Below are 19604 nucleotides of genomic sequence, written 5' to 3'. Positions count from 1 at the left end.
CTGTTTTGTGTAAATTCGCATCATTCCCTTGCCCTCGGAGATCCGCCCCGCATCCTTCCTAGTGATGATTTGGTCCTTCTCTTTTTTTTCCCCAACACTCAGCAAATATTTTCTGAGTACTGTTCCGTGCCAGGCTCTGTTCAGAGAACCCGACTGTACAGTCTCCACCCACTGCCGGAAGCTTCATCCTAGTAACAGAGAAAAGAGGGGGGAGGGGGACAGCCCTTGGTGTCATGGAGTGCAGAGATCTGGCTCAGATAGAGTAAGGCCTCTCCACACAGAGTTCTGGAAGAGTACCCAGGTGCTGTTCACTCTGGGTGGTACCCCACAAGGCCCTGGAAGGGCTTGCCAGCCAGCAAAGAGGACAACATTCTCTCAGGGGAGAGGCAGTGCCTCCAGATGTCTAGAAGCAAACAAGACTGACGGATTTCAAAAACTGACGGATGCCGTCACCCGTAGCGTTGGCAGTCTGTGACAACTCTGTATCCCGAGAAGACTCAGGTGTCGGGTTAAAAGAACATCTTACAGCTCTGCCCTGTTAACTGTAGTAGATGCCAACTCCATGAAATTGGGGTGAAATCCACCGCGCCCAAATATTACCCCTGTTAAGCACGCGCACACGCAGAAAAACAAGAAAGGCAAGCTTAGCAAACATCTGTCTGCATCACTGGCAGCAAAGCGCTTCATCCTGAGGTCTCGCTGTAGAGTGCCATCGGAGGCGGGCGGGCGTCAGGAAGGCTGACTGGTGTGGCATCTGCTCTTTGTTCTTCCAGCCCATCCATCAGTGAGCTTGTTAGCAGAAGATCTTCCTGTTTGTCTCCTCGTCTCCCGGCTGGAAGGGCTTCTCTTGTGTCTGCCTTCCCGTTTACAAACAGGCCGCTTTGTCACCAGAGAGCTGCCCCCGTGGGGAAGGGACATGTGAAGAGCCTCAGACATGGCATCCGTTTTAAGATGGAAAAGACATGGCTTTGCATTCCCGGCCCTCTGTAGTCATTGTTCAGACACTGTGCAGGAAGGCAGGTGTGACTTCGGAGCAGCTCAGCGCATCTCGCCGCCTGAGTCTTCTTTGCTCCGTTGTAGGTCACGAAAGCACTGTGCATGGCAGAAATCGGTCGTGTGATGACGTTAAACTGTGTGACTGTGTGGTGAGTTTGCTCACAGCATGGAAGCAAGAAGGGACGGTGTTGGGGGCGCTTTGCTGTTTGCAGAGTGGGTTCTGCACTGCCCCCAGAGAGACCAGCAGCAGCCTCACTGACCTAGTTAAGCAGCAGTAGGTCTGACCCTTGGGCTTTGGACACACAAGCCTCTGGGTGTTAGCTGTGACCGAGGAGGTTTATGACGTCAAGAGTGTTGTTTCAAGAGTTCCGGTGGTGTCTGTCCAGCAGGGGCACTTTCACAGACTGCTTTACACAGGATGGAGAAACCATCCAGGCTCACATGAAGGACCACACCGTGGTCTCTCTACTTGCTCGCCCTCCAAACTGGAGCTTTCTTCCCTTATATGACGTGTCACACACGCTGACCTAGTCTTGTCTAGGTTGCTAGGCGTAGGTTGCCGCAGGGAAGGTGAGTTCTGCGTAGTGGTGACGCTGTGAGGAGCCTCAGGTCAGGAGAATGAAGAAACCCAAAGGTTGCCATCTTTGTTGTCTGTCTGTGGCTCTGTCTGTCTGTCTGTCTGCCTGCTTGTCTGAGATCTAATTCCTAGTCTGTTATTGACATATGGTTTTCCCAGGCCTGTGAGGTCTATGATCCGGCCAGTTCTGGTATGAGCGTTGAGTAGCCCTCGGGCTTGTGGTGAGGGTCGGAGACTGGGTAGAGCTTCTCCTCTGCCCTCTGTCTGGAATGCCTCAGATCAGAAAATGTTTAAAGCATTTCTCTCTGGAAGATTTTGGGTTTAGGTGAGATCCCTTCCGCAATACCCAGATGACTTTTCCAGAACTTTCCAAGCTGCTGTAGGTCGGCCATAAGAAGCGAGTGAACTGGATTGTAGGTCTTTCATAATTGGCTGGCTGGGGATGACCAAGGGTAATGAATTCAAGGAGCGAATAATTATTTACATGCCAAGGGTTTGAATGTGAAACTTCCGGGATCTTGTGGCTCTTTGGTAGGGATGTACTCCGGAGGTGATCGAGGCAGGCAGAGACCCTGCCCCTTGTAGCTGCTCCTGGCTTCCTCCCCTGGCTGCCCACCTGCCTGAAGGTCACATCCTTGCCCCGCCTCCCGCCTGCACTCTGACCGGACAGCCTTTCCAGCTGTTGCTCAGCTGCTGGCTTACACAATCCCGGTGGTTGGGAAATGTCAGCGTTTGCTTTGGGCCAGAGGTCAGCTGGAATGCGCGTCCTTAGGCGTGGATTTCTGATTGTTTGCTAACCGATCCCTGCTCTCATAAAGATTTCGGAGTTTGAAGTGACAAAGCAATCAAGGTTTCCTTTTCAACAGCTCAGTGCTCAAGGAGTGAACTGAGAAGGCTTAACTCTATCCCTGATCCTATCACTGATGGTTCTAAGTTGTAACTGCAGAAATCCCTCCATACTCAGAAAGGGATATTGTGGAAGAGCGGGAGGCACTATAGACCACCCCGCTCCTCTTTGTGCACCCATGATCCTCTTATGTCTTAATGCCTGCGACATTAAGTGGTTCTCAACCCTTTTACACAGGTCGCACATCAGATAACCTTCATATAAGGTATTTGCGTTACGATCCATAATAGTAGCATTACAGTTAGGAGTTACACGGAAATGATTGTGTGTGGTTGGTGGTGACAACAACACGAGGGACTGTATTAAAGGGTTGCAGCATTGGGAAGGCTATGAACCACTGTTGTAGAGTGCTTCTTTGCCCCTTGACACAGACCGACGGCAGGGGTGGCCTCATTGGCTTCTGTCCCTTCCAGGCTGGGCACTGACCTCCTGGGATCTAGTCACATCCTCCAACCAAGCGCAGGGTGTCAGAAAGCACTGAGCTTACTGGTGGGCCTCACTCCGGCAGTGTGGGGCAAAGCAGAAGGGAAGGTTTTACTGCCTGCAGCAGGAGACTGACAGCCGCAGAAGGACCAGCAACCAGAAACACAGGGACAGCAGAACCTGAGCCACTGTCCCTCTTCCAGTACTGAGCCGCTGTCCCTCCTGCACGCTCACAGAAGAGCAGTGGACACCATCCCAGACTGTGACAGTCCCATGATGGAAGCCAGGAGCTCCCAGTGCTTCTGACTTCACGGCAGATCAGCTGCACCACGTGGGCAAAGGCAACATAGAACCCTGAAGACCTTTGTGCAAATGGGAGTGAGTCCAGGGAACGTGGAAGGGTCCAGTGTTGAGACCCTGGGCCCAGCCTACCGAAGCATCGGAAACTCTGGCCAATGCCAGTAGATGCTCCCGTCACTCTGAATATCAGGATCCAGTGCTGACCGGACTGGGGAGGGAAGAAGGACCTTCTTAGTCTCCCCTCAGCTTCTCTCTCCTGCATAGCCATCCCAAGAGCAGAGACCAAAGCTGTGTTGACAGCTGGGAATTCTTTGAGGCTCTAACATTTAATCTTTAGCTGCACATGCACATATGGTCAACGTTACGTATCAGCCATTCCTCAGCACAGTCACAAGCAGTTGGGGTCCGTACGGTGGTGAGCCTCACATCTCCAGAACTTTATCATCTTGCAGAATCAAGGCTCTGTTCCCTGTGTTCGTCCCCCGACCAGGCCCTGATAGCCACTGTTCTCTTTTCTGATTCTCCAGAAGACACATCTTGAAGGTCTCCTCAGTAACCTCTGCCTCCTTCCTTAGGGCGGAATGGGCATCATGGGTGCTAGCTGTGAGACCGCAGAGGTGACTGTCGTGCCGCAAGCTCTGTGCTGCTGGTTCTCTGTGGCTGGGTGTGCACAGCCATGTGCTCTGTCACATGTAGATAAAAGGGCCACAATTACGTTGTTTTCTCTTCCACTTGGTTTGCTGAATACCACCAAGTGACGTGGTGCTGTTTCTCTTTAGAGTGGTTGTGGCAGTTGTTCTCAGTGGCATGGATAGCTAGAAACCAGTGGTGTGGTGTGTCAGAGTGTGAGTGTGTGTGTGTGTGTGTGTGTGTGTGTGTGTGTAGGACAGAGGTTAATGCCAAGTGTCCTCCTCTGCTTATTTTTTTGAGATAGGGTCTTGCTCCGAGTCTGGAGTCATGGGTACTCTGGCTAGCCAGTGGGCTCCACATACCCTTCCATATCTGGGGCTTCCCTTTTGTCCCCAGTCATCAAGTCTGGGAGTAAGCACCCCAGCTGTCAATCTTTCATCTGAGCCAGGTAATACCTGTCAAGGATGTGGAAGAAATTGTGATGTCATTCTAAAGCAGCCTCACCCAGCCTTTAGCAACCCCGGCTCTAGATGCTGAAGGTTCTTTACAGAGTGGCTACAAGAAATTGCAGGTCACTGTTGAGAATACCATTTGGTAGGTCCCTCCTCCCATCCATCCTGTCCCTGTCCTCTGGCAAGCAGTTGTTGTCATGGTAACAGATCTACTCCCAAGCAGGCTCTCTAATGGCGCAGAAGGGACTTGACACTTCTTCCTGAGGTTGTTGGTAATTATCTTCTCAGAAAATAAGTTCTGGTTATTGGGAACATTTTAATGGGCCCGGTTCTGTCCTCTGGGATACATGTTCTCTCTGCTGCTCCCGCTTTTCTCTTTTCCTGTGTGTGTTCTTTTAGGAAGAACTGTTATTCTCTTGTTACTATCCTGCCTTCAGTAGGTGTGTGGATACTTGACTTTATTTGAAAGGCAGGCAGAATAGCCCGTGTCAAGCATCCGTAACTAGATTAGCTATTATGCGTGCACATTTTCCGAGACCTTTACTCTCAGAGCCACAGCTTACAGCCTTAGGGTCTTGAAATCCTTCATCCCTTGGTCTTCCTACAAGCAGACAGAAGGGTCTCATGGGTGAGTCTAACCTGTGTTCATTACTCTTTCTAGTGGCTCTCTTCCATCCCAGCTGTCAGAATGCTGGGAACATCTGTTTTCCATGTAGCTAATCCCCCTCCCCCCCACACACACACTCTCCTGTTTCTCCTCCATTTGCAAAGACCTACTGCGCCTTCCTCCCAGACCATACACCTTGCTAGACACTCAGCATTCAAGGAAGACTTGGAAGTGTTTGCTCTCCATAGGAGGTCCCTGTGTGACGGAGGACATGGGCCCACGGAGCAGGAAGTCCAGGACGACATGATGAATGTGACAGTAAGAATGTGATGCCTGAGAGGAAATGTGCAGACCATCCACCAGCCCCGAATCATGAATTCACACCTTCCTCCGGTGATGTTAACGCTGTCAACTCGACCGAATCGATGGAAACTCTAGAATCACCCCGAGACCAGTCTCTGGGCTTATCTTTGAGGGAGCCTCTTGTGTAGGTAAATTTCAGAGAGAAGATTCACCCTAACTGTAAGAAGAAAAGAAAAAAAGCAAGCCACGCACTGGTGTTCATCCAGTCTCCATATTAGGCGGTGTGGCCAGCTGCCTCAGGCTTTGGTAGACACCATTTCCTTGCCACACTGGACCCAGTACCCGAGCACAATTAAAGCCTCCCTCCCTTTAGTTGCATCTGTTAGATACAACAATAATCTGTTGATTATAACAGCAAGAAAAGTCACTGTGCACCTTTTCCTCCATCTTCCCACATTATGTAGAAGTGCCAGAGGCCCTTGAGCTAATTCTCTGCTCGGCAGCAGTGGGGGGTGAGGGTGGGGGTAGAACAGCCCCACCTCTGCAGCCCTCTAAAGACCACTGAAGGAATGCGATGGGACAGCTGACAGGCAGAGTCTGGTACCCCAGGCTTGTTTTCTCTGAGCCAGAGTTATAAATTCACCCTTTGGTAGGAGGGCACCCTGCTGAGAGTTCTTGTAGTGTTTGGGCTGGGACACCAAAGCCAGGCTGAGGAGCGAAGGCCTTGCCCTGCAGCCAACCGCATGTGTCCTGGATCCCAGCCTGGTAATCAGTCACCTTTGCTGTGTTTCTTCTCTGGAGCTAGGGCGTCTGGTGCACCTGCACACATCTCTAGGGTTCTCAGAATTGGCGGAACCTATGGGCTGACATCGTACTCTGGCCCCTCCCGTCACAGTGTGGTTACGGCCCAGCGGCAAGTCGCCAGCATTGGAGAGCTGGTTAGAAATACTGACCCTCAAATGCCCTCGTCCCCCTGACTGCAGAGGACCTGTAAACTTTCTGCATACTGTTCCCTGACTTCAGTGCTTGGACTGCAAGCCCAGGGCAAGCAGCCTTGTGCTGTTCCCACATCTGTGCAGACCTGCCCTCCAGCCACCCAAGCCCTGGTGTGTCACCGGGTTGTCCATTACCACCTGGTGATAATTAACCAACAACCTTGATTTTTTTTGTCATCCTTGATTTTTGTATGTGTTTGACTTTAAAAGACAAATAAACAATCAGTCCAGGTGAGTAGACTCTTTGCCTAGACCCTAGCCTTTCCCCAGGGCGGAGGCAGGAAGCAGTAAGACTCTCTGACAGTACAGCTGCGTGCAGCCACTCTGTACACCCCACAGTGGCCGTAAATCAGACCCAACTTGTCACGGGGTTAAGCCGTGACCTTGACAGAGCAGCCCAGGCTGTTCGTATGTCAGTCTGCTTGTGCTTCCTCTCAGAACAGCAGTCCACTCCGCCTGTCCCCCAGTCTCAGAGCTCCTGTCAGCTTCCTAGCCCATAACTGATGGTGGAGCGCTAGATATCCGGTTTTAAATCAATCCTGGATTTGCATCCTGTTAGAATAGGTTGCCCAGTGAGACACAAGAGGACAAGAGGAGGAGAGGAGGAGAAGAAGGGGGCGGGACCCTAGAAAAGGACCAGCCGCCAAGTGTTAGGAGACATTTTAGGAACTGGAGGTTGGATTTTTTGAACCTCTGTGGTGGATCCGCCTTAAACTTGATAAGCTCTAAATCACTGAACAAAAACATTTTAAAAGGATTTTTATTTTTCATAATTTTTATTTTTGTATTCTTGTGTGTGTGTGTGTGTGTGTGTGTGTGTGTGTGTGTAAGTGCAGGTGATCTTGGAGGCCAGAAGGTCCCCTGGAGGTCGAGTTATAGGCAGTTGTGAGCCACCAGATATGGGTGCTAGGAACTGACCTCAGGTCTGTAAGGTCAGTACTTGCTCTTAGGGCCTGGCAGTCTCTCCTGCTCCTAAGTCCTAAGTTGTACTTCCTCCTCCCCCATCTCCTCCTCCAGAGACTGTCACATTGCAAACACTCAGGAGACAGCAATTCTAGTAAGCTAGGCGAGAGGGAAAAAAACCTAGTTCCGGGTGTACAGAGGCCCCTTAAACAAGCAGTGGCTTTCAGCCTGGAGCACACAAATGTCACCCGATGGGTAGGTTCAAGGGCCCATGCTGTCACTGGGTGTGGATGTTTGAAGTAGTCACGACTTCCAAACTCGCGTTTCAATCTCCAGCTACCTTCTAAATGATCTGATCTAGCCACGCCAAGAGGGCTGCCCGGGAGATAAACCCAGAGCCGGCTACTGCAGCCTCCCCGACAGTTACATTTTGGCAGCTAGGAGAATGACATGTGGTTCATCCATCGGGCCACATCTGCTTCGTTGGCCGAGTGGGCGTCCTCCAGTCTCCCTTCCCTGGCTCCAGGAGGAGCCTTTCTCTGTGCCCAGGTGGCAGAGGCCGACCATGGCTGTGGGAGCAAATGTTGGCGAGCCTGCTGCACTTCTTGGAGATGTTCTCGGGGTCTTCCACCGGGGAGGCAGCCCTATATCTTGTTTGCTCCTGTCCTGGTTTTCCACAGTGTGAACGTGCCCATGGTTCCGGTAAAACCGTTCTCTCGTTGCTTTTCAACTGTAACAAAGAAAGCGAAATATTGGTCTTTGGTGACTACGAGTACCACACGTGCCAAAATCTCGTGCCTGTTGGTCTGAAGGCGCCAGATGGTGGTGGGACTATGTGGTTTTGTTTTCCGAAAAGTTGTGAAGTGGGAGACACGCTGAAGTGGGGGACTGACTGAACAGTTGTCGTCTGATGATAGCTTGCAGGATCTTCCAGCCTGGGTGGGGGCCCACCATTTTCAAGAAATGGCACGTGCCCATTCCTCGTGTGCTGAGCGCACAGTTCTGGTGTCCCCGGCCACCAGCTGGGTTCTTCATCCACCCTCAGCTGTGTACAGTTGCTGAATACATTTTTTTCTTTTTTTAAAAATAAAAAAACAGGAAATTCTATAAGTGTCTCTCTTCCTTGAAGGTTGAAACAGCTCCTTAGGAGTCCATTGTGGTCAAGAGGAAATAGCAGTTCCTGTGTGAGGGGCTGTAATGATTTATTTTTGAAAACTTGTTTTAAGGGGTTTTGTTTTTTGTTTGTTTGTTTTTTTCTTTTTTCTTTTTTTTTTTTCTTTCAGTTTTGACCTAAGAAGCCTTACTCCGTAAGTTAAAAGACACAGCTACATGTCTTAGGAGGTCGTTTCCTTGGTGACAGACTCTGTTTGTTGCAGGAACATTCTAGAGTATAGCTGTATATAGGGGAAGAACTCGCATGGTTTTAAAGCCATTGTCAGGGCTGACCTGGGCATTGGGCGCTCTGCAGCGACTCATGGGGGCCTGCCTCTGCTGAGGGGAGCCTCGCCTGAGGTGGAGGATCTGTATGATAATGTGGAATACTGGAAGCCGGATCTTTCTTCCTTTCTCCTTCCGGGAATCAAGGGTACCAGCTGACCCGGATTCTCCCGGTTTTGCTTCTAGCCATCACGGCGATAAAAGCCGAAGCTCGGGTGAATCCCGAAGAAACCGCTTGCTGCTCGGTTGCTCAGAATATCACAAGTGGACACCCAGACCTTTAATAAAAATGCTGACCCCCGATAGGAAGCCAGAGTAGTTTCCCCAAGTATAGAAACCGCCTGGACACCAGGAGCTGCCCCACAACCTCAGGCAGGAGAGAGTCACCTAGCTTTGATCGGAGGTCATCAAAGGTGCTTTATAGAGCCTCTGGCAGGTGTGCGGACACCCGCTGAGGTTTGACTGGGCCAGAGTAGCCCTTAGAGAGCCTCTGCTTGGACGCCATTGTTCTCAGCCCTGTCATCCATTATCTTTCTGCCTTGAGATCTTGCTGCTTGCGCTCAGTCTGTAGGCCGAGCAGCTCTTCCCTTGCTACAGGCGCGAGGAGGGAGCTCCCTTTCCGCTATTAGAGGTCAGGCTTGCTGTCTCGCTCCGTTCTCCCTTACTCTCCCTCAAAACCCTCCTTCATCCCAGGGTGAGAGACACCCAAAGGAGACCAGGAGACCGGGGCGAGGACTCCCAGCCTCAGGGTCGAGTGTGGCCCTTGGTCTTAAGAGTTTATGCACGTCTGTGCATGAGTGTGTGGGTGTGTGCTCAGAGGTGTTTCAGCAGAGGCGAGAGCCCGACTCCGGCCATCCCCTCCATCCCCTCCGGTGGCAGACGGTGTCCCCAGCCACGCCCTCCAGAGTGGCAACTGATGAACTGATGGTAGCCTCTGTCATGCATCGCTAGGCAAAACTTGCGGCTGCTGCTGAGGTGATGGGATACTTTGAAATGTGGAGTCTTTGGTGCTCTCTGAGAAATGGGCTTGTGTGTGTGAGAGAGAGAGACCAGAATATCACAGCCCGCCAGGCCATTGCTGGACCTGAGTGGCCCGTGTGTCCCACGACGGTCTCAGCATTCATTTCAGTAGGAGCTTCCCTAATCCTTGTTGGCTGGGAGGAAGCTGATGATGTAATCGCTTGGGGCTCTGCAATATAAAAATGAACTGACAAGGAGATACAGAGCCGGGATTCTCACAGGGCCGGTGAGGGCCGCTGCCTGTGGGTCGGAGGGTGGGGCAGAAGGGTTAACGGTGGTCTGGGGCAGGTTGACCATGAGAGCTTTGGACAGTCTCTGGGAGTGGATGGCTGTCAGGGCATCTTTCCCAGTGGACAGGGCAGATAATGTGGCCTGAAGGAATGACTTCTCGGCAACCAACCCCATACATTTCCCTTCCTCGACGCCCAGGTTTCCCAGCTCCTTGGAGAAGAGAAATATCACACGCAGGGGTAGCTAGGCTGCTTCCGGGTTGGCTGGTGCCTTGTAACGGACATGCAGCAGCCTGACCAGAGCTAACTGCCCTGTCTTCCTCCTTCAGAGGACTTGGCCGGCTCTGCATAATTGGCCCCATATGGCTGCCACTCCTTACTCTCTAGAAAATACACAGTTGCCGCCTTTCGTGCACTCAAAGCCGGGGCTTTGCAAACGTGTCTCAGCTTCCCACACCTGGGCTGCAGGCTCCACAGAGCATCGTCCCAAACTCGCAAACCTGTGTGTGCCAGTTGCACGACTGTTGTTCAGCAGCTGACGTGCAAGATTCAGACGTCTTGGGAAGATGGTGTCAAGATCAAGATTTGTTTCTTCCAGAGGATAAATTCAGAAAGACATAATAGTTAAATCAAGTTCCCTTTGGAAACAGTTGTCATCACAGTACGCGTGAGGTGCTGGTTGAAGGGGGATAGTTGGAGCTGAGGGAGAACTGAGCAGTAGAGAGCTCCGAAAGCACGCGTGAGGCGCACCCATGGAAGCCCCAGGTTCTGTTGCACACGCGTGTGTCCAAGCGCAGGGAACTTACCAGGGAGCCACAGAAAAGTTGTAAAAGTCTACGTTGTCCAAAATGTTCTGCAAGAAACACAAATTAGAAGTTATAGCTGATATTAGCGTATGAGGGAGTTTGAATATCATTGAAACAGCAGTAGTCAGCATAACGCCTTTGTTTTAAAGAATACAACTGTCAGCATTTGAATTGAAACAAGTCTGACCCTTGGCCCCCGGGCTCCTTGTACTTCTGAGTTAATCCTCTAGCTTAGCCTAAAAGATGGCGGGAATTAGTGCAGAGACTGGGGATCAAGCATGTGAAGAAATACTTCAGAAATCCTGTGGCCATGGGACTTAGAGGTCACTCAAGGACTTGGCAAAGGACTTGGCAAGGATGGGGGCGGGGCGGGGCGGGGCGGGGAGGGGCGGCGCTTCTAAGAAATCCCCGAACTCCTGGAGGTCCTTGGGGGACGGGCATGGTTTACCTCAACCAGGTACATTTTGGCTTAGATGAAGCAGATTTGGGGAACTGTTTCTGGTGAGGTATGTTGCAGGTGGCCTCACACTCGGGTTTGATGTACGTGGGCTGCGTGGTGGCCATCTCTGAGATCTTTTTAAATGTAGTGCCAAGGATGCAAGTCCACCTGTGTGATGGGTCCCCTGTTCTGGCCCAGGCTCTAGATCCTCAGAGGCACACTTTGGGGCTGACTGTAACTTGCTAGCTAAGTGTCCCTGACTCAGAGTGGCTGGAACCTGTCTTACCCCCACCCCCAACCCCCATCCAAGATTTTGAGTCCTAGAATAGATGTTTTCCAACTTCAGGAAGGTGAGTCTCTTCTCACGTAGATCCTGCCTACCATGGACTCCTGTGTCGCTTTCCTGATTATTTGGTCTTCCCCGACATTTTGTCCCACACACATAAGCAGCAGAGAATGTTGCTCACGCGCTTTTAGGCCGCTGGTTCTTTAATGCCAAGAGGATTGTCTGCTTCATGGCCAGATGCAAGTTACCTCCCACTTCCGTTCTTTTGCAGCTGGCGGTGCTGCTGGCTTACTGGCTTTCGTGGCTGCTGCGGTGATGACAGACTGTGGGAGGGATGCTTCAGGTTGTCGTGGGGGAGACGGACAAGTGCACTTGGCATCTCACGGAGAGCCCAGGGGTGCTGTGAAACATCCCCTAATGCTCGGGGCATTAACATGACCATTTAGACCTGGGGATGCTTAGAACACAGGAAGGCCTTGGGTGTGGTTCCCATGCTGATGCCTTCACACGGGCCTGTCATCCCAGCGTTTGGGAAATGGATGCAGGAAGATTAGGAGTTCAAGCTCACCCTAGATTACTTAGCAAACATGAGTCTAGCCTAGGCTACAAAATATGATGTCTTAAAGGAGGGTGGGGAGGCTGCTATGAGCTGTAAACAACTATCCAGTCCAGAGGGGAGAGATTGTGCCCTCTGGATTGAGCCCTGCTTCTGGCGGGTTCCAGAGACTATTATTGTCCTGGCTAGCAGGTTCCTAATTAGCCTTCCGACTGCAGGAGCCTCTGGCAGGAGAGCCACAGCGCACTGTAACTTACTGCACACTCTGGCCAGAGCAGTTCCTAATCTATTCCTCAGCTCTTCCCAGCCTCGCTGCAGAATCCAGCCTGACAAACCGGCTTTCAGTCTTTGCCTGCCACCTGCCCACACTGCAGCCCAGGCCTCCTGCCCATACAGCCCCTGCTGTGCTGGGGTTGCAGCCACCTGCAAGTGAGGCAGCTTGGAGGCATGCGACGGTGCCACTTGATAGACACCACCTTTCGCGTGGCCTTAGCCACCGGGCTGCTGTGTGGAGGAAGGAACTGTGGCTCACGGCCTCTGCCCTCCAGGCTTCCTTCCCACCCTCTGAGAAGAAGTCATAAACAATTTGTATTCTGTCTGTGACGCTAAATGCTCCTCTTTGTCCTCGGTTGGGGATGTTTGCAGCTTGTCAGAGCAGGAAGAAGGCTTCTGATAGCAGTCAAACAAAGCAGGGTTTGGGTCTTGGCTGTTCTGTTCAGCTGCTGTGTGACTTAGTAGCCAGTCCAGCTGAGGTGCATTGAAGGTGCCTGCTTCCTAGGGTTGCTCTGTGTGTGTGTGTGTGTGTGTGTGTGTGTGTGTGTGAGAGAGAGAGAGAGAGAGAGAGAGAGAGAGAGAGAGAGAGACAAGAGAGACAGAGATGATTTGTGCTTGAGTGTGTGACTGCCTTGCTCTGTTGTGGGTGTGGTATCACATGCTTGTAATCATCTCTGAGGGCAAGAAGCCCTGAAGCTCACTAACCAGCCTCCTAGTTAAATGAGAGACCTTATGTGAAAAATTAATAAAAAAAGACCCAACAGATTGAGGAAGATACTTATGTAAACCTCTTGTGTACACGCACGTATCCCTAAGGAATAAAGTGGGGGTGGGGGGAATGGATTGTTGGTCCAGCCTCCAAATAATAAATATTCCCTCATTCAAGAAGTCTTGTCCACTCTTGCAGGGTGACCAGGCGCCTAAACCAGCCCTCTGTGATTCCTTAAATCCTCCCATTGTCAGATTGGCCCTCTTGCAGATGTCAGCTCCGGCCAGTTTCCTCCAATACAAACCTGCTGAGGTGTTGTTTTTTTTTTTAAAGTCCTAGCAAAGGTCAGGAAAGCATCAGCGGTTGCTAAGCACTTAAACAGCTAGATCTATTTTTAGGGTGAGGCATGCACGCCAGGCTCAACAGCACTGGGTTATGGGGTCCACAGGGACCGTCATCTACCTCCTGCCCCTACGCCACCTACACAGATGCTGCCCGTGGGAAGTTTTCTTTATGTGTCTCCATTTCCTGTCCTTTCTGTGACTCCCTGCGCCGAGGCACAGTGGCGGGCATAGGCATTGTGTTCAGAAACTGCGCGGGACCGGCCCACAGCTCGGCCGCTTCTGGAAGGCCCTCCCTGGGGATGAGTTACATCCGTGGAAGTGATCAGGAAGGCACTGGAATAATAGGACAGAGAAACGGAGTGCAGGGCCTGAGCATCAGTCAGCACGATCCCTTCCAGTCCCTGATTCTGCCTCGTGGGCGTGGACGTGGACGTGGATGTTAGTCCCGAGTTAAATAGAATCACATCACCCAGCTCTTGGCACTGGCTTTGCCAGGACTGTCCGTCCAGTCATTCAGCACCAAGTAGTAGTCTAGACTCAAGAACCAAACTCTGAGAGCTGGCTGGCTGAATGAACGTCACCACGCATGCTGCCCATAGATGAGGGCGTTAGGGTCCTCTGGGCCCTGCCATCTTTTCTTTTCTTTCTTTTTCTATATGAAGTATCACACAGCTCACTGTGGCTGAATGCGCAAACCTGGACGACTCAGCCTGTTTGAGCTGCATGCACTAACCCCGTACCCTTGGGCAGAGGTCCTCCTGTCTACAAAGCGGGCACAGCAGTGCTGTCAACTCGACTGAGGATATTGTGAGGATTGACTGATTTAATATGGGAAAAGTACTTAGACGCACCAAGCAGCACCCAAGTGACACATAATTCTATTTTTAAATAGCTGTGACTTCTTCGCTTGGGTGTCTGTGCCCCATGGTTCATTTAACTAGATCATTATAATGGGATTTTTGAGGTTGTAAACATTTCAATCATTGTCCTCCCAGGAAAGGATTCGCCATTTTTCTTCATTATTTCCTCAGGTTAAATTCTTAGTGTTAAGAGTTGCTGGGTCCGGGAGAGGATGCTATTTTTAGGGCATTTCTTGATAGCTGCTACTGATTTCCTCCCCTAGGAAAGCGTTAGTTTACCTTCCTGGCAGCAGGGAATAAGTAGGCCAATATCCTGTGTAGCCACGTTATTAACTTTTAATCAGATGAAGGCTCAGGGAAAAGAGGTCTTTTCCTGGGGGTAAAGCCTTCCTCATTCCTCACCTTTGTTCACAAACACTAACCACCCCCAAAACAGGCAGATGGGAAGACAGATGGCGCGTGTGAGAATAGCGCCCTCTGGTGGTGATGCCTGGGAGGGCACAAACACTGTAGAATGTGAGGTAAAGTTTTGGTTTGGTTTCTTTTCTTTTGCATGTATCCAGTGCTGGACTTGAACTTGCCATATCGTTGAAAACGACTTTAATTTCTGACTTTCTAGCATCTATCCTCTGAGTGCGAGGATTATAGGTATGTGCTACTATGGTAGTTTCAGAGTCCAAATGGCTTCGTAACTGCTAGGCAGGTACTTTCCTGCCCGACCTCCATCCTCAGCTCCTAAAGGCACCACTTAGATGCCAAACCAGCCTTGGGATCACGGTTGCTTTTTGCTCCAGCTTCTACAGCAATGGTTAGCAGGAAAGTGTGAGTTTTATTCTTCTGGGAAAATCTGAAGGTAATTTTCAGTCCTCAAGTCTTGAGTATAGGATGGGGATCCTGCGACTGACCGTGTGGGTGCAGACCTAGATGTCGCTGACTGAGAGGACTGGGTGAGCTCCCTGGAAATGTAGCTGTGCGTGCGTGCGTGCGTGCGTAAGAGTATCACTATGTCTTCCTGGTAGGTCCAGAGCTTGCTGTGTAGACCAGGCTAGCCTGCAGGTCACAGGATCTGTTGGCTTCTGCCTCCCAAGTGGAAATGCTATTTATTCATTCATTCGTTCGTTCGTTCATTCATTCATTCAGATTTGGTTAGCCCCAGCTGGCTTTGAACTCAAGCAGCTGGGGTGGCTTTGAACTCACAGCAGCTGGGGTGGCTTTGAAGCACTTGCCTCTGCCTCCCAGTGCTGTGAGTAAATGACTGTGCCACCATGCTCAGCTGAACCACTGCCACTTAGTAGGCACTGTGTTACTTAGTGTTACTGTGTTACTGTCATTTGCTTGTAGAGAGCTCATAGCCGGCAGAATGAAATGGACAATGAGGGGCACTGGACCAACAGACACATATAACATGTGTAGTGTCATGGGTGTACACGTGTAATGTCATGCATTTTCATAAGAGGAATTCCCCTCCCCACCCTGGTCATTTGGTTAAAACTGTCATAAGTTCCTGTGGCTTTCTCTTGTTGGTTAGAAAATAGTGTTCTATTTGACACTTCCCCAGGTTTCACAAGCCATACGCTTGTGTTTTCCTAACACCATCGGCTGTGCCTTCCCGGGTCCTTCCACAGTTCTCATCGGAGGTTACAACTCATTCTCCACACAGCCCAGTAAATTCTGATTCAGGGGTTTTTCCAGAAGCGGGGAGGATCAGACGTCCTTAAAAACTAAGTGGGAAGGGTGGGTGCAGTGCTCCTGAAAGGAAGGCACGACAGGACTCTCGGGAAAATGGAAACATGCTGTAGTTCTCTCCCAAACTTGCTGACCTCAGAGATCTTGGTCACCAGTGTGCAATGACGACATAACCATGACTTCATATCGCTGTACAGTTGCACGGACCACAGTGGCCCTTAGCTATTCCAAAACAGCCTTGAGGGTCATTTAGGTGATTGGGTGGGGGATTTTGGTCATCTTTCATGAGCAATATTTGTGTGTGTGTGTGTGTGTGTGTGTGTGTGTGTGTGAGACAACAATCTCTAGGAATCCTTTCTCTTTCCTCTACCACGTGTTGAATTCAGGTCACTGGCCTTGATTTCTGACTCACAACCAATAGTACAAAATGAACGGAGAATCTCAGACTAGGAAACATCACGTATGATTATAGTGAGAGCCACCTCAGTGTAGGAAATAGGCAAATATACCACTCGACATCCATTCACACCCGTGTGTTAGTATAAGCACCGCGTGCATGAGACGTTCTGAAGGCCGTGTCTTAGGCTCTGCGACGGCGCGGTGAGACCCGGCCGTGTTTGGTCTTGGTTTCCTGCTCAGCCCCCACTCCTCATCCGGGCCTCTTCTGCTTTTCCAGGCGGTACCCGGGAGATTGGCTCAGCGCTCACCAGAATGTGCATGCGGCACCGGAGCATCGAGACCAAGCTGAGGCAGTTCTCCAGGTGAGGAGCGTCCCCCGCCCTATCGCAGAGGGTTAGGTTAGGGATGCAGCGATAAACTGCTGTGTGCTAGGGTTGGGTCTAGTACTGGGTCGCAGCGAAGAGCCATTGGTCTAGCCTGGGCTCTCAGGAGCCTGCTCTCGCCTTCAGATCACTCACACGCCCCTCACGGGTCTCCTGACCGCCTACCCGTTGTGGCGATGTGTACACACAGATGAGGCTCCCTCCTCACAGGAATGAGAGCCGCCTGCCCCGCTGCCCTGCCCCCCAGGCTGATTACAGAGCCTCCAAGAGGGAGTGGTAGGTACCTCAGAGCTGTCTCCCAGTTATTAGGCACCCAGAATACAGTGGGATGGCAACAGCTGGCTCAGTGACTTGGTGGCCCTTGTGTCCCAAGCCCATCAGCAGAATTGCGCTGCCATCCCTTTCTCAGAGGGGCTTGCGTAGCGCTCAGGGGCACACCTGCACATCTCCTCCCTGCCACCAATTAGAAACTGGCACTTGCAGCTTAAGAGTGTTCCCGGTCTCTCTCATCTTTCTCCTCGTCCAGGTTACTCAGTTACTACGTCTTTATAACATCAGGTCCCCAGTACCTGACAGCATCCCGGAGTCTTTAAAAAAAGATATTAATGCTTTCCCCACTTCCTGGATTTTAGAAGGCAAACGTTAAGCTCCGATGGCTCTGTCCATCGTGAGGCCTGAGGGGTTACCCCAGTTTCCTGTAACGTGGCTGGAAGACAGCACAGTAAACAAGGAGAGAGGTTACTCCAGCTTGGCAGTTATGTGGTTTCTATATTTAATTTTTTTTTAAGACAGGGTCTCAGTAGATAACTCTGGCTGGCCTACAACTCAGTGTGTGGACCAGGGTAGCTTGGAATTCACAGCACCCTGCATCTACATTTTCAGTTTCTGTGATTAATGGTATACACACCCAGCCTTATATTTCCTTAATAGTCATCAAAAGTATCCTGAGACCAAGGCGGTTCATTCTGAAGCGGGCACTTCCGAGCCAACGGTGGCTCATTATGCTGCCTTTACTTGTTTCAAGGAAACGGTTTAAGTGTGTCTTGACCACTAAGTGTAAATCCTTTGGAGCGTTTTGCCGGATAATCCAGGCTGACTTCAAACTGCAGATCCTTCTGCTCCATTCCTGAAGTGCCGGAATTGGTGGAGTGTGTGTCTGGAGATCAGGAAGCACCTGCTTAATCTCTCCCTTTCTTTATCTTCCGGCCAAAGTGCTTTGATTGATTGCCTGATAAACCCACTGCAAGAACAAATGGAGGAATGGAAGAAAGTGGCCAACCAGCTAGACAAGGACCACGCAAAAGGTAACAGCAAGGGCCCTGGAGCTCGGTGGCTGTGGGTGTCACCGCAGCAGGTGCCACAGGCCTGGCACCACTGCCGTAGCCCTGTCACCAAAGCAGCTCGGAGCCCTCTCTGTCTCTCCTTGCCCTGTGGGTATTTCAGTTTCGGGGGAGGAGGGTCCCTAGTGTCCCCGTTGCGAGAGTGAGTACTGTGTGTCGCCCTGCAATGCTGCCGAGCTCCTGACCTCTGCCTGCTCAGTGGGTTTTTGGTCACTGAAATTAATACATATTGTAGTTGTGGGTTCAGTGCTAAACATGCATACTTAAGGCATTTGAGAACATTTCAAAGGCCTGTTTACCCCCATGATATAAACAGAGCGCTGGTCACTGTCAAGCGATGGGGTGTTAGTCCTGTCACGCAGACCTGTGGGACGGGGACATAATAACATCTGTGCCTTGTGTTGGTCATTCTGGCTCATTGGTGGGTTGGCTTTGAAATGAGGCCTACACTGCCTAGGCAGCTCTTGAACTCCTGACCTCAAATGATCCTCCTGCCTCAGCCTTCCAAGTGCTGAGTTAACAGACAGCAGCTACTTCTGAGGGTCTTTACCTGCTGGGTGTTGTGGGATGTATAGAAAGGTAGGTGTGTTATCTGCTAATACCGGGACGAAGAGGCCCTATGACAAGACATGACATAGCAAAGGTCTCAGGGAAGAAGACAGCCTGTGTTCGAGGCGTGTGGGTGTACCATGTAAGATGGCTCCTGGGATGGCCACCTTCTGGTCCTGGGGACAGCTGATTGTGCTTACTTTAGATGTGACAATGAAGATTCCCCCCACCCCCATTCCTAGAAGCTGACACACTGGGGACTTGGCATCATTCATTCTTCATGTCCAGGCACCCAGAGTGATCGAACTCCCCTGCATTCCTTGACTTATGCACCAAATACATCAATTCATCATGATGTTAGATGTCTAGTTGAATGTAGTCTCTAGTGGGCATGCATTCCTTCTTGCGAGGCACCGTGCTCCTAGAGAACTTCAGGGAGCTCCAGGAGAGCATTTTGACAAAAGAATGTTGTAAAATCATGAAGGCTGTGTGCACTGAGGAGTTTCGGTTGTGAGCTGCCATGTAGGTAGGTGCTGGGTCTTGAACCCGGGTCGCTCTGGAAAAGCAGCTAATGCTTTCTGTTTGCTGCCCCGTATTTCCAGGCTGGCTTCTAGCACAGGTGTTTGAAACAGTATCTAAGTCTTAAGCTTTTTCAGGACCCATCAAGGATGTATGCACATTTGTAGAACTTATATTCCCACTGAGTTTAATCCAACCATTGCTTGACGTCCCCTGAGGCTCACTGCACGTGCCCAGCCATAGTTTCATTTGGGGAAAGAAACTAGAACTATGTGATGGTTATCTACCCCCAGAGCTTTGGCAAAGTAGGTAACATTGGCAGTGATGGTCTTCCCCAAATTCTAACAGATATATAGTGATTTTTCTTTTCATTAAAACAATTCCTGGTGGCATATTTTCTTGGCGTCGGCAGGACAGGGAAAGGCTGTGTGTCATGCAAACAGCTCCTTTGTTGTGAAATGTCACTGTGACTTTTATCGGGTGTATATTTACAGTAGGTTATTTTCAGGGTGTGTGAGAGTATCCTTTCTAGGATAAAGACTGAGCAGACTGGTAAAATTATTTAATATTCTGCTTTCTCTTAGAATATAAGAAAGCTCGCCAAGAGATAAAAAAGAAGTCCTCTGACACCTTGAAACTGCAGAAGAAGGCGAAAAAAGGTAACCCAAGAGTCTG

The 19604-nt window shown here is 50.7% G+C and overlaps 1 protein-coding gene across 11 annotated transcripts in view; it reads left to right on the top strand.

The window, feature by feature from the left end:
- The window catches only part of Mtss1 (MTSS I-BAR domain containing 1), a 138550-nt gene that overhangs the window by 89434 nt on the left and 29512 nt on the right, over positions 1–19604 (top strand). For all 11 annotated transcript variants that reach the window (XM_052161626.1, XM_052161623.1, XM_052161627.1 and 8 more), the window contains 3 exons: positions 16416–16500; positions 17734–17825; positions 19514–19588. In XM_052161626.1, coding sequence (XP_052017586.1) covers positions 16416–16500; positions 17734–17825; positions 19514–19588 — 252 coding nt within the window. The remainder of the gene's footprint in view (positions 1–16415; positions 16501–17733; positions 17826–19513; positions 19589–19604) is intronic.

Source organism: Apodemus sylvaticus, chromosome 17 (assembly GCF_947179515.1).
Source record: "Apodemus sylvaticus chromosome 17, mApoSyl1.1, whole genome shotgun sequence".
NCBI lineage: Eukaryota > Metazoa > Chordata > Mammalia > Rodentia > Muridae > Apodemus > Apodemus sylvaticus.
The sequence above is the reverse complement of the archived record's forward strand: the minus strand, read 5'-3'. Positions and strand labels throughout refer to the sequence as shown.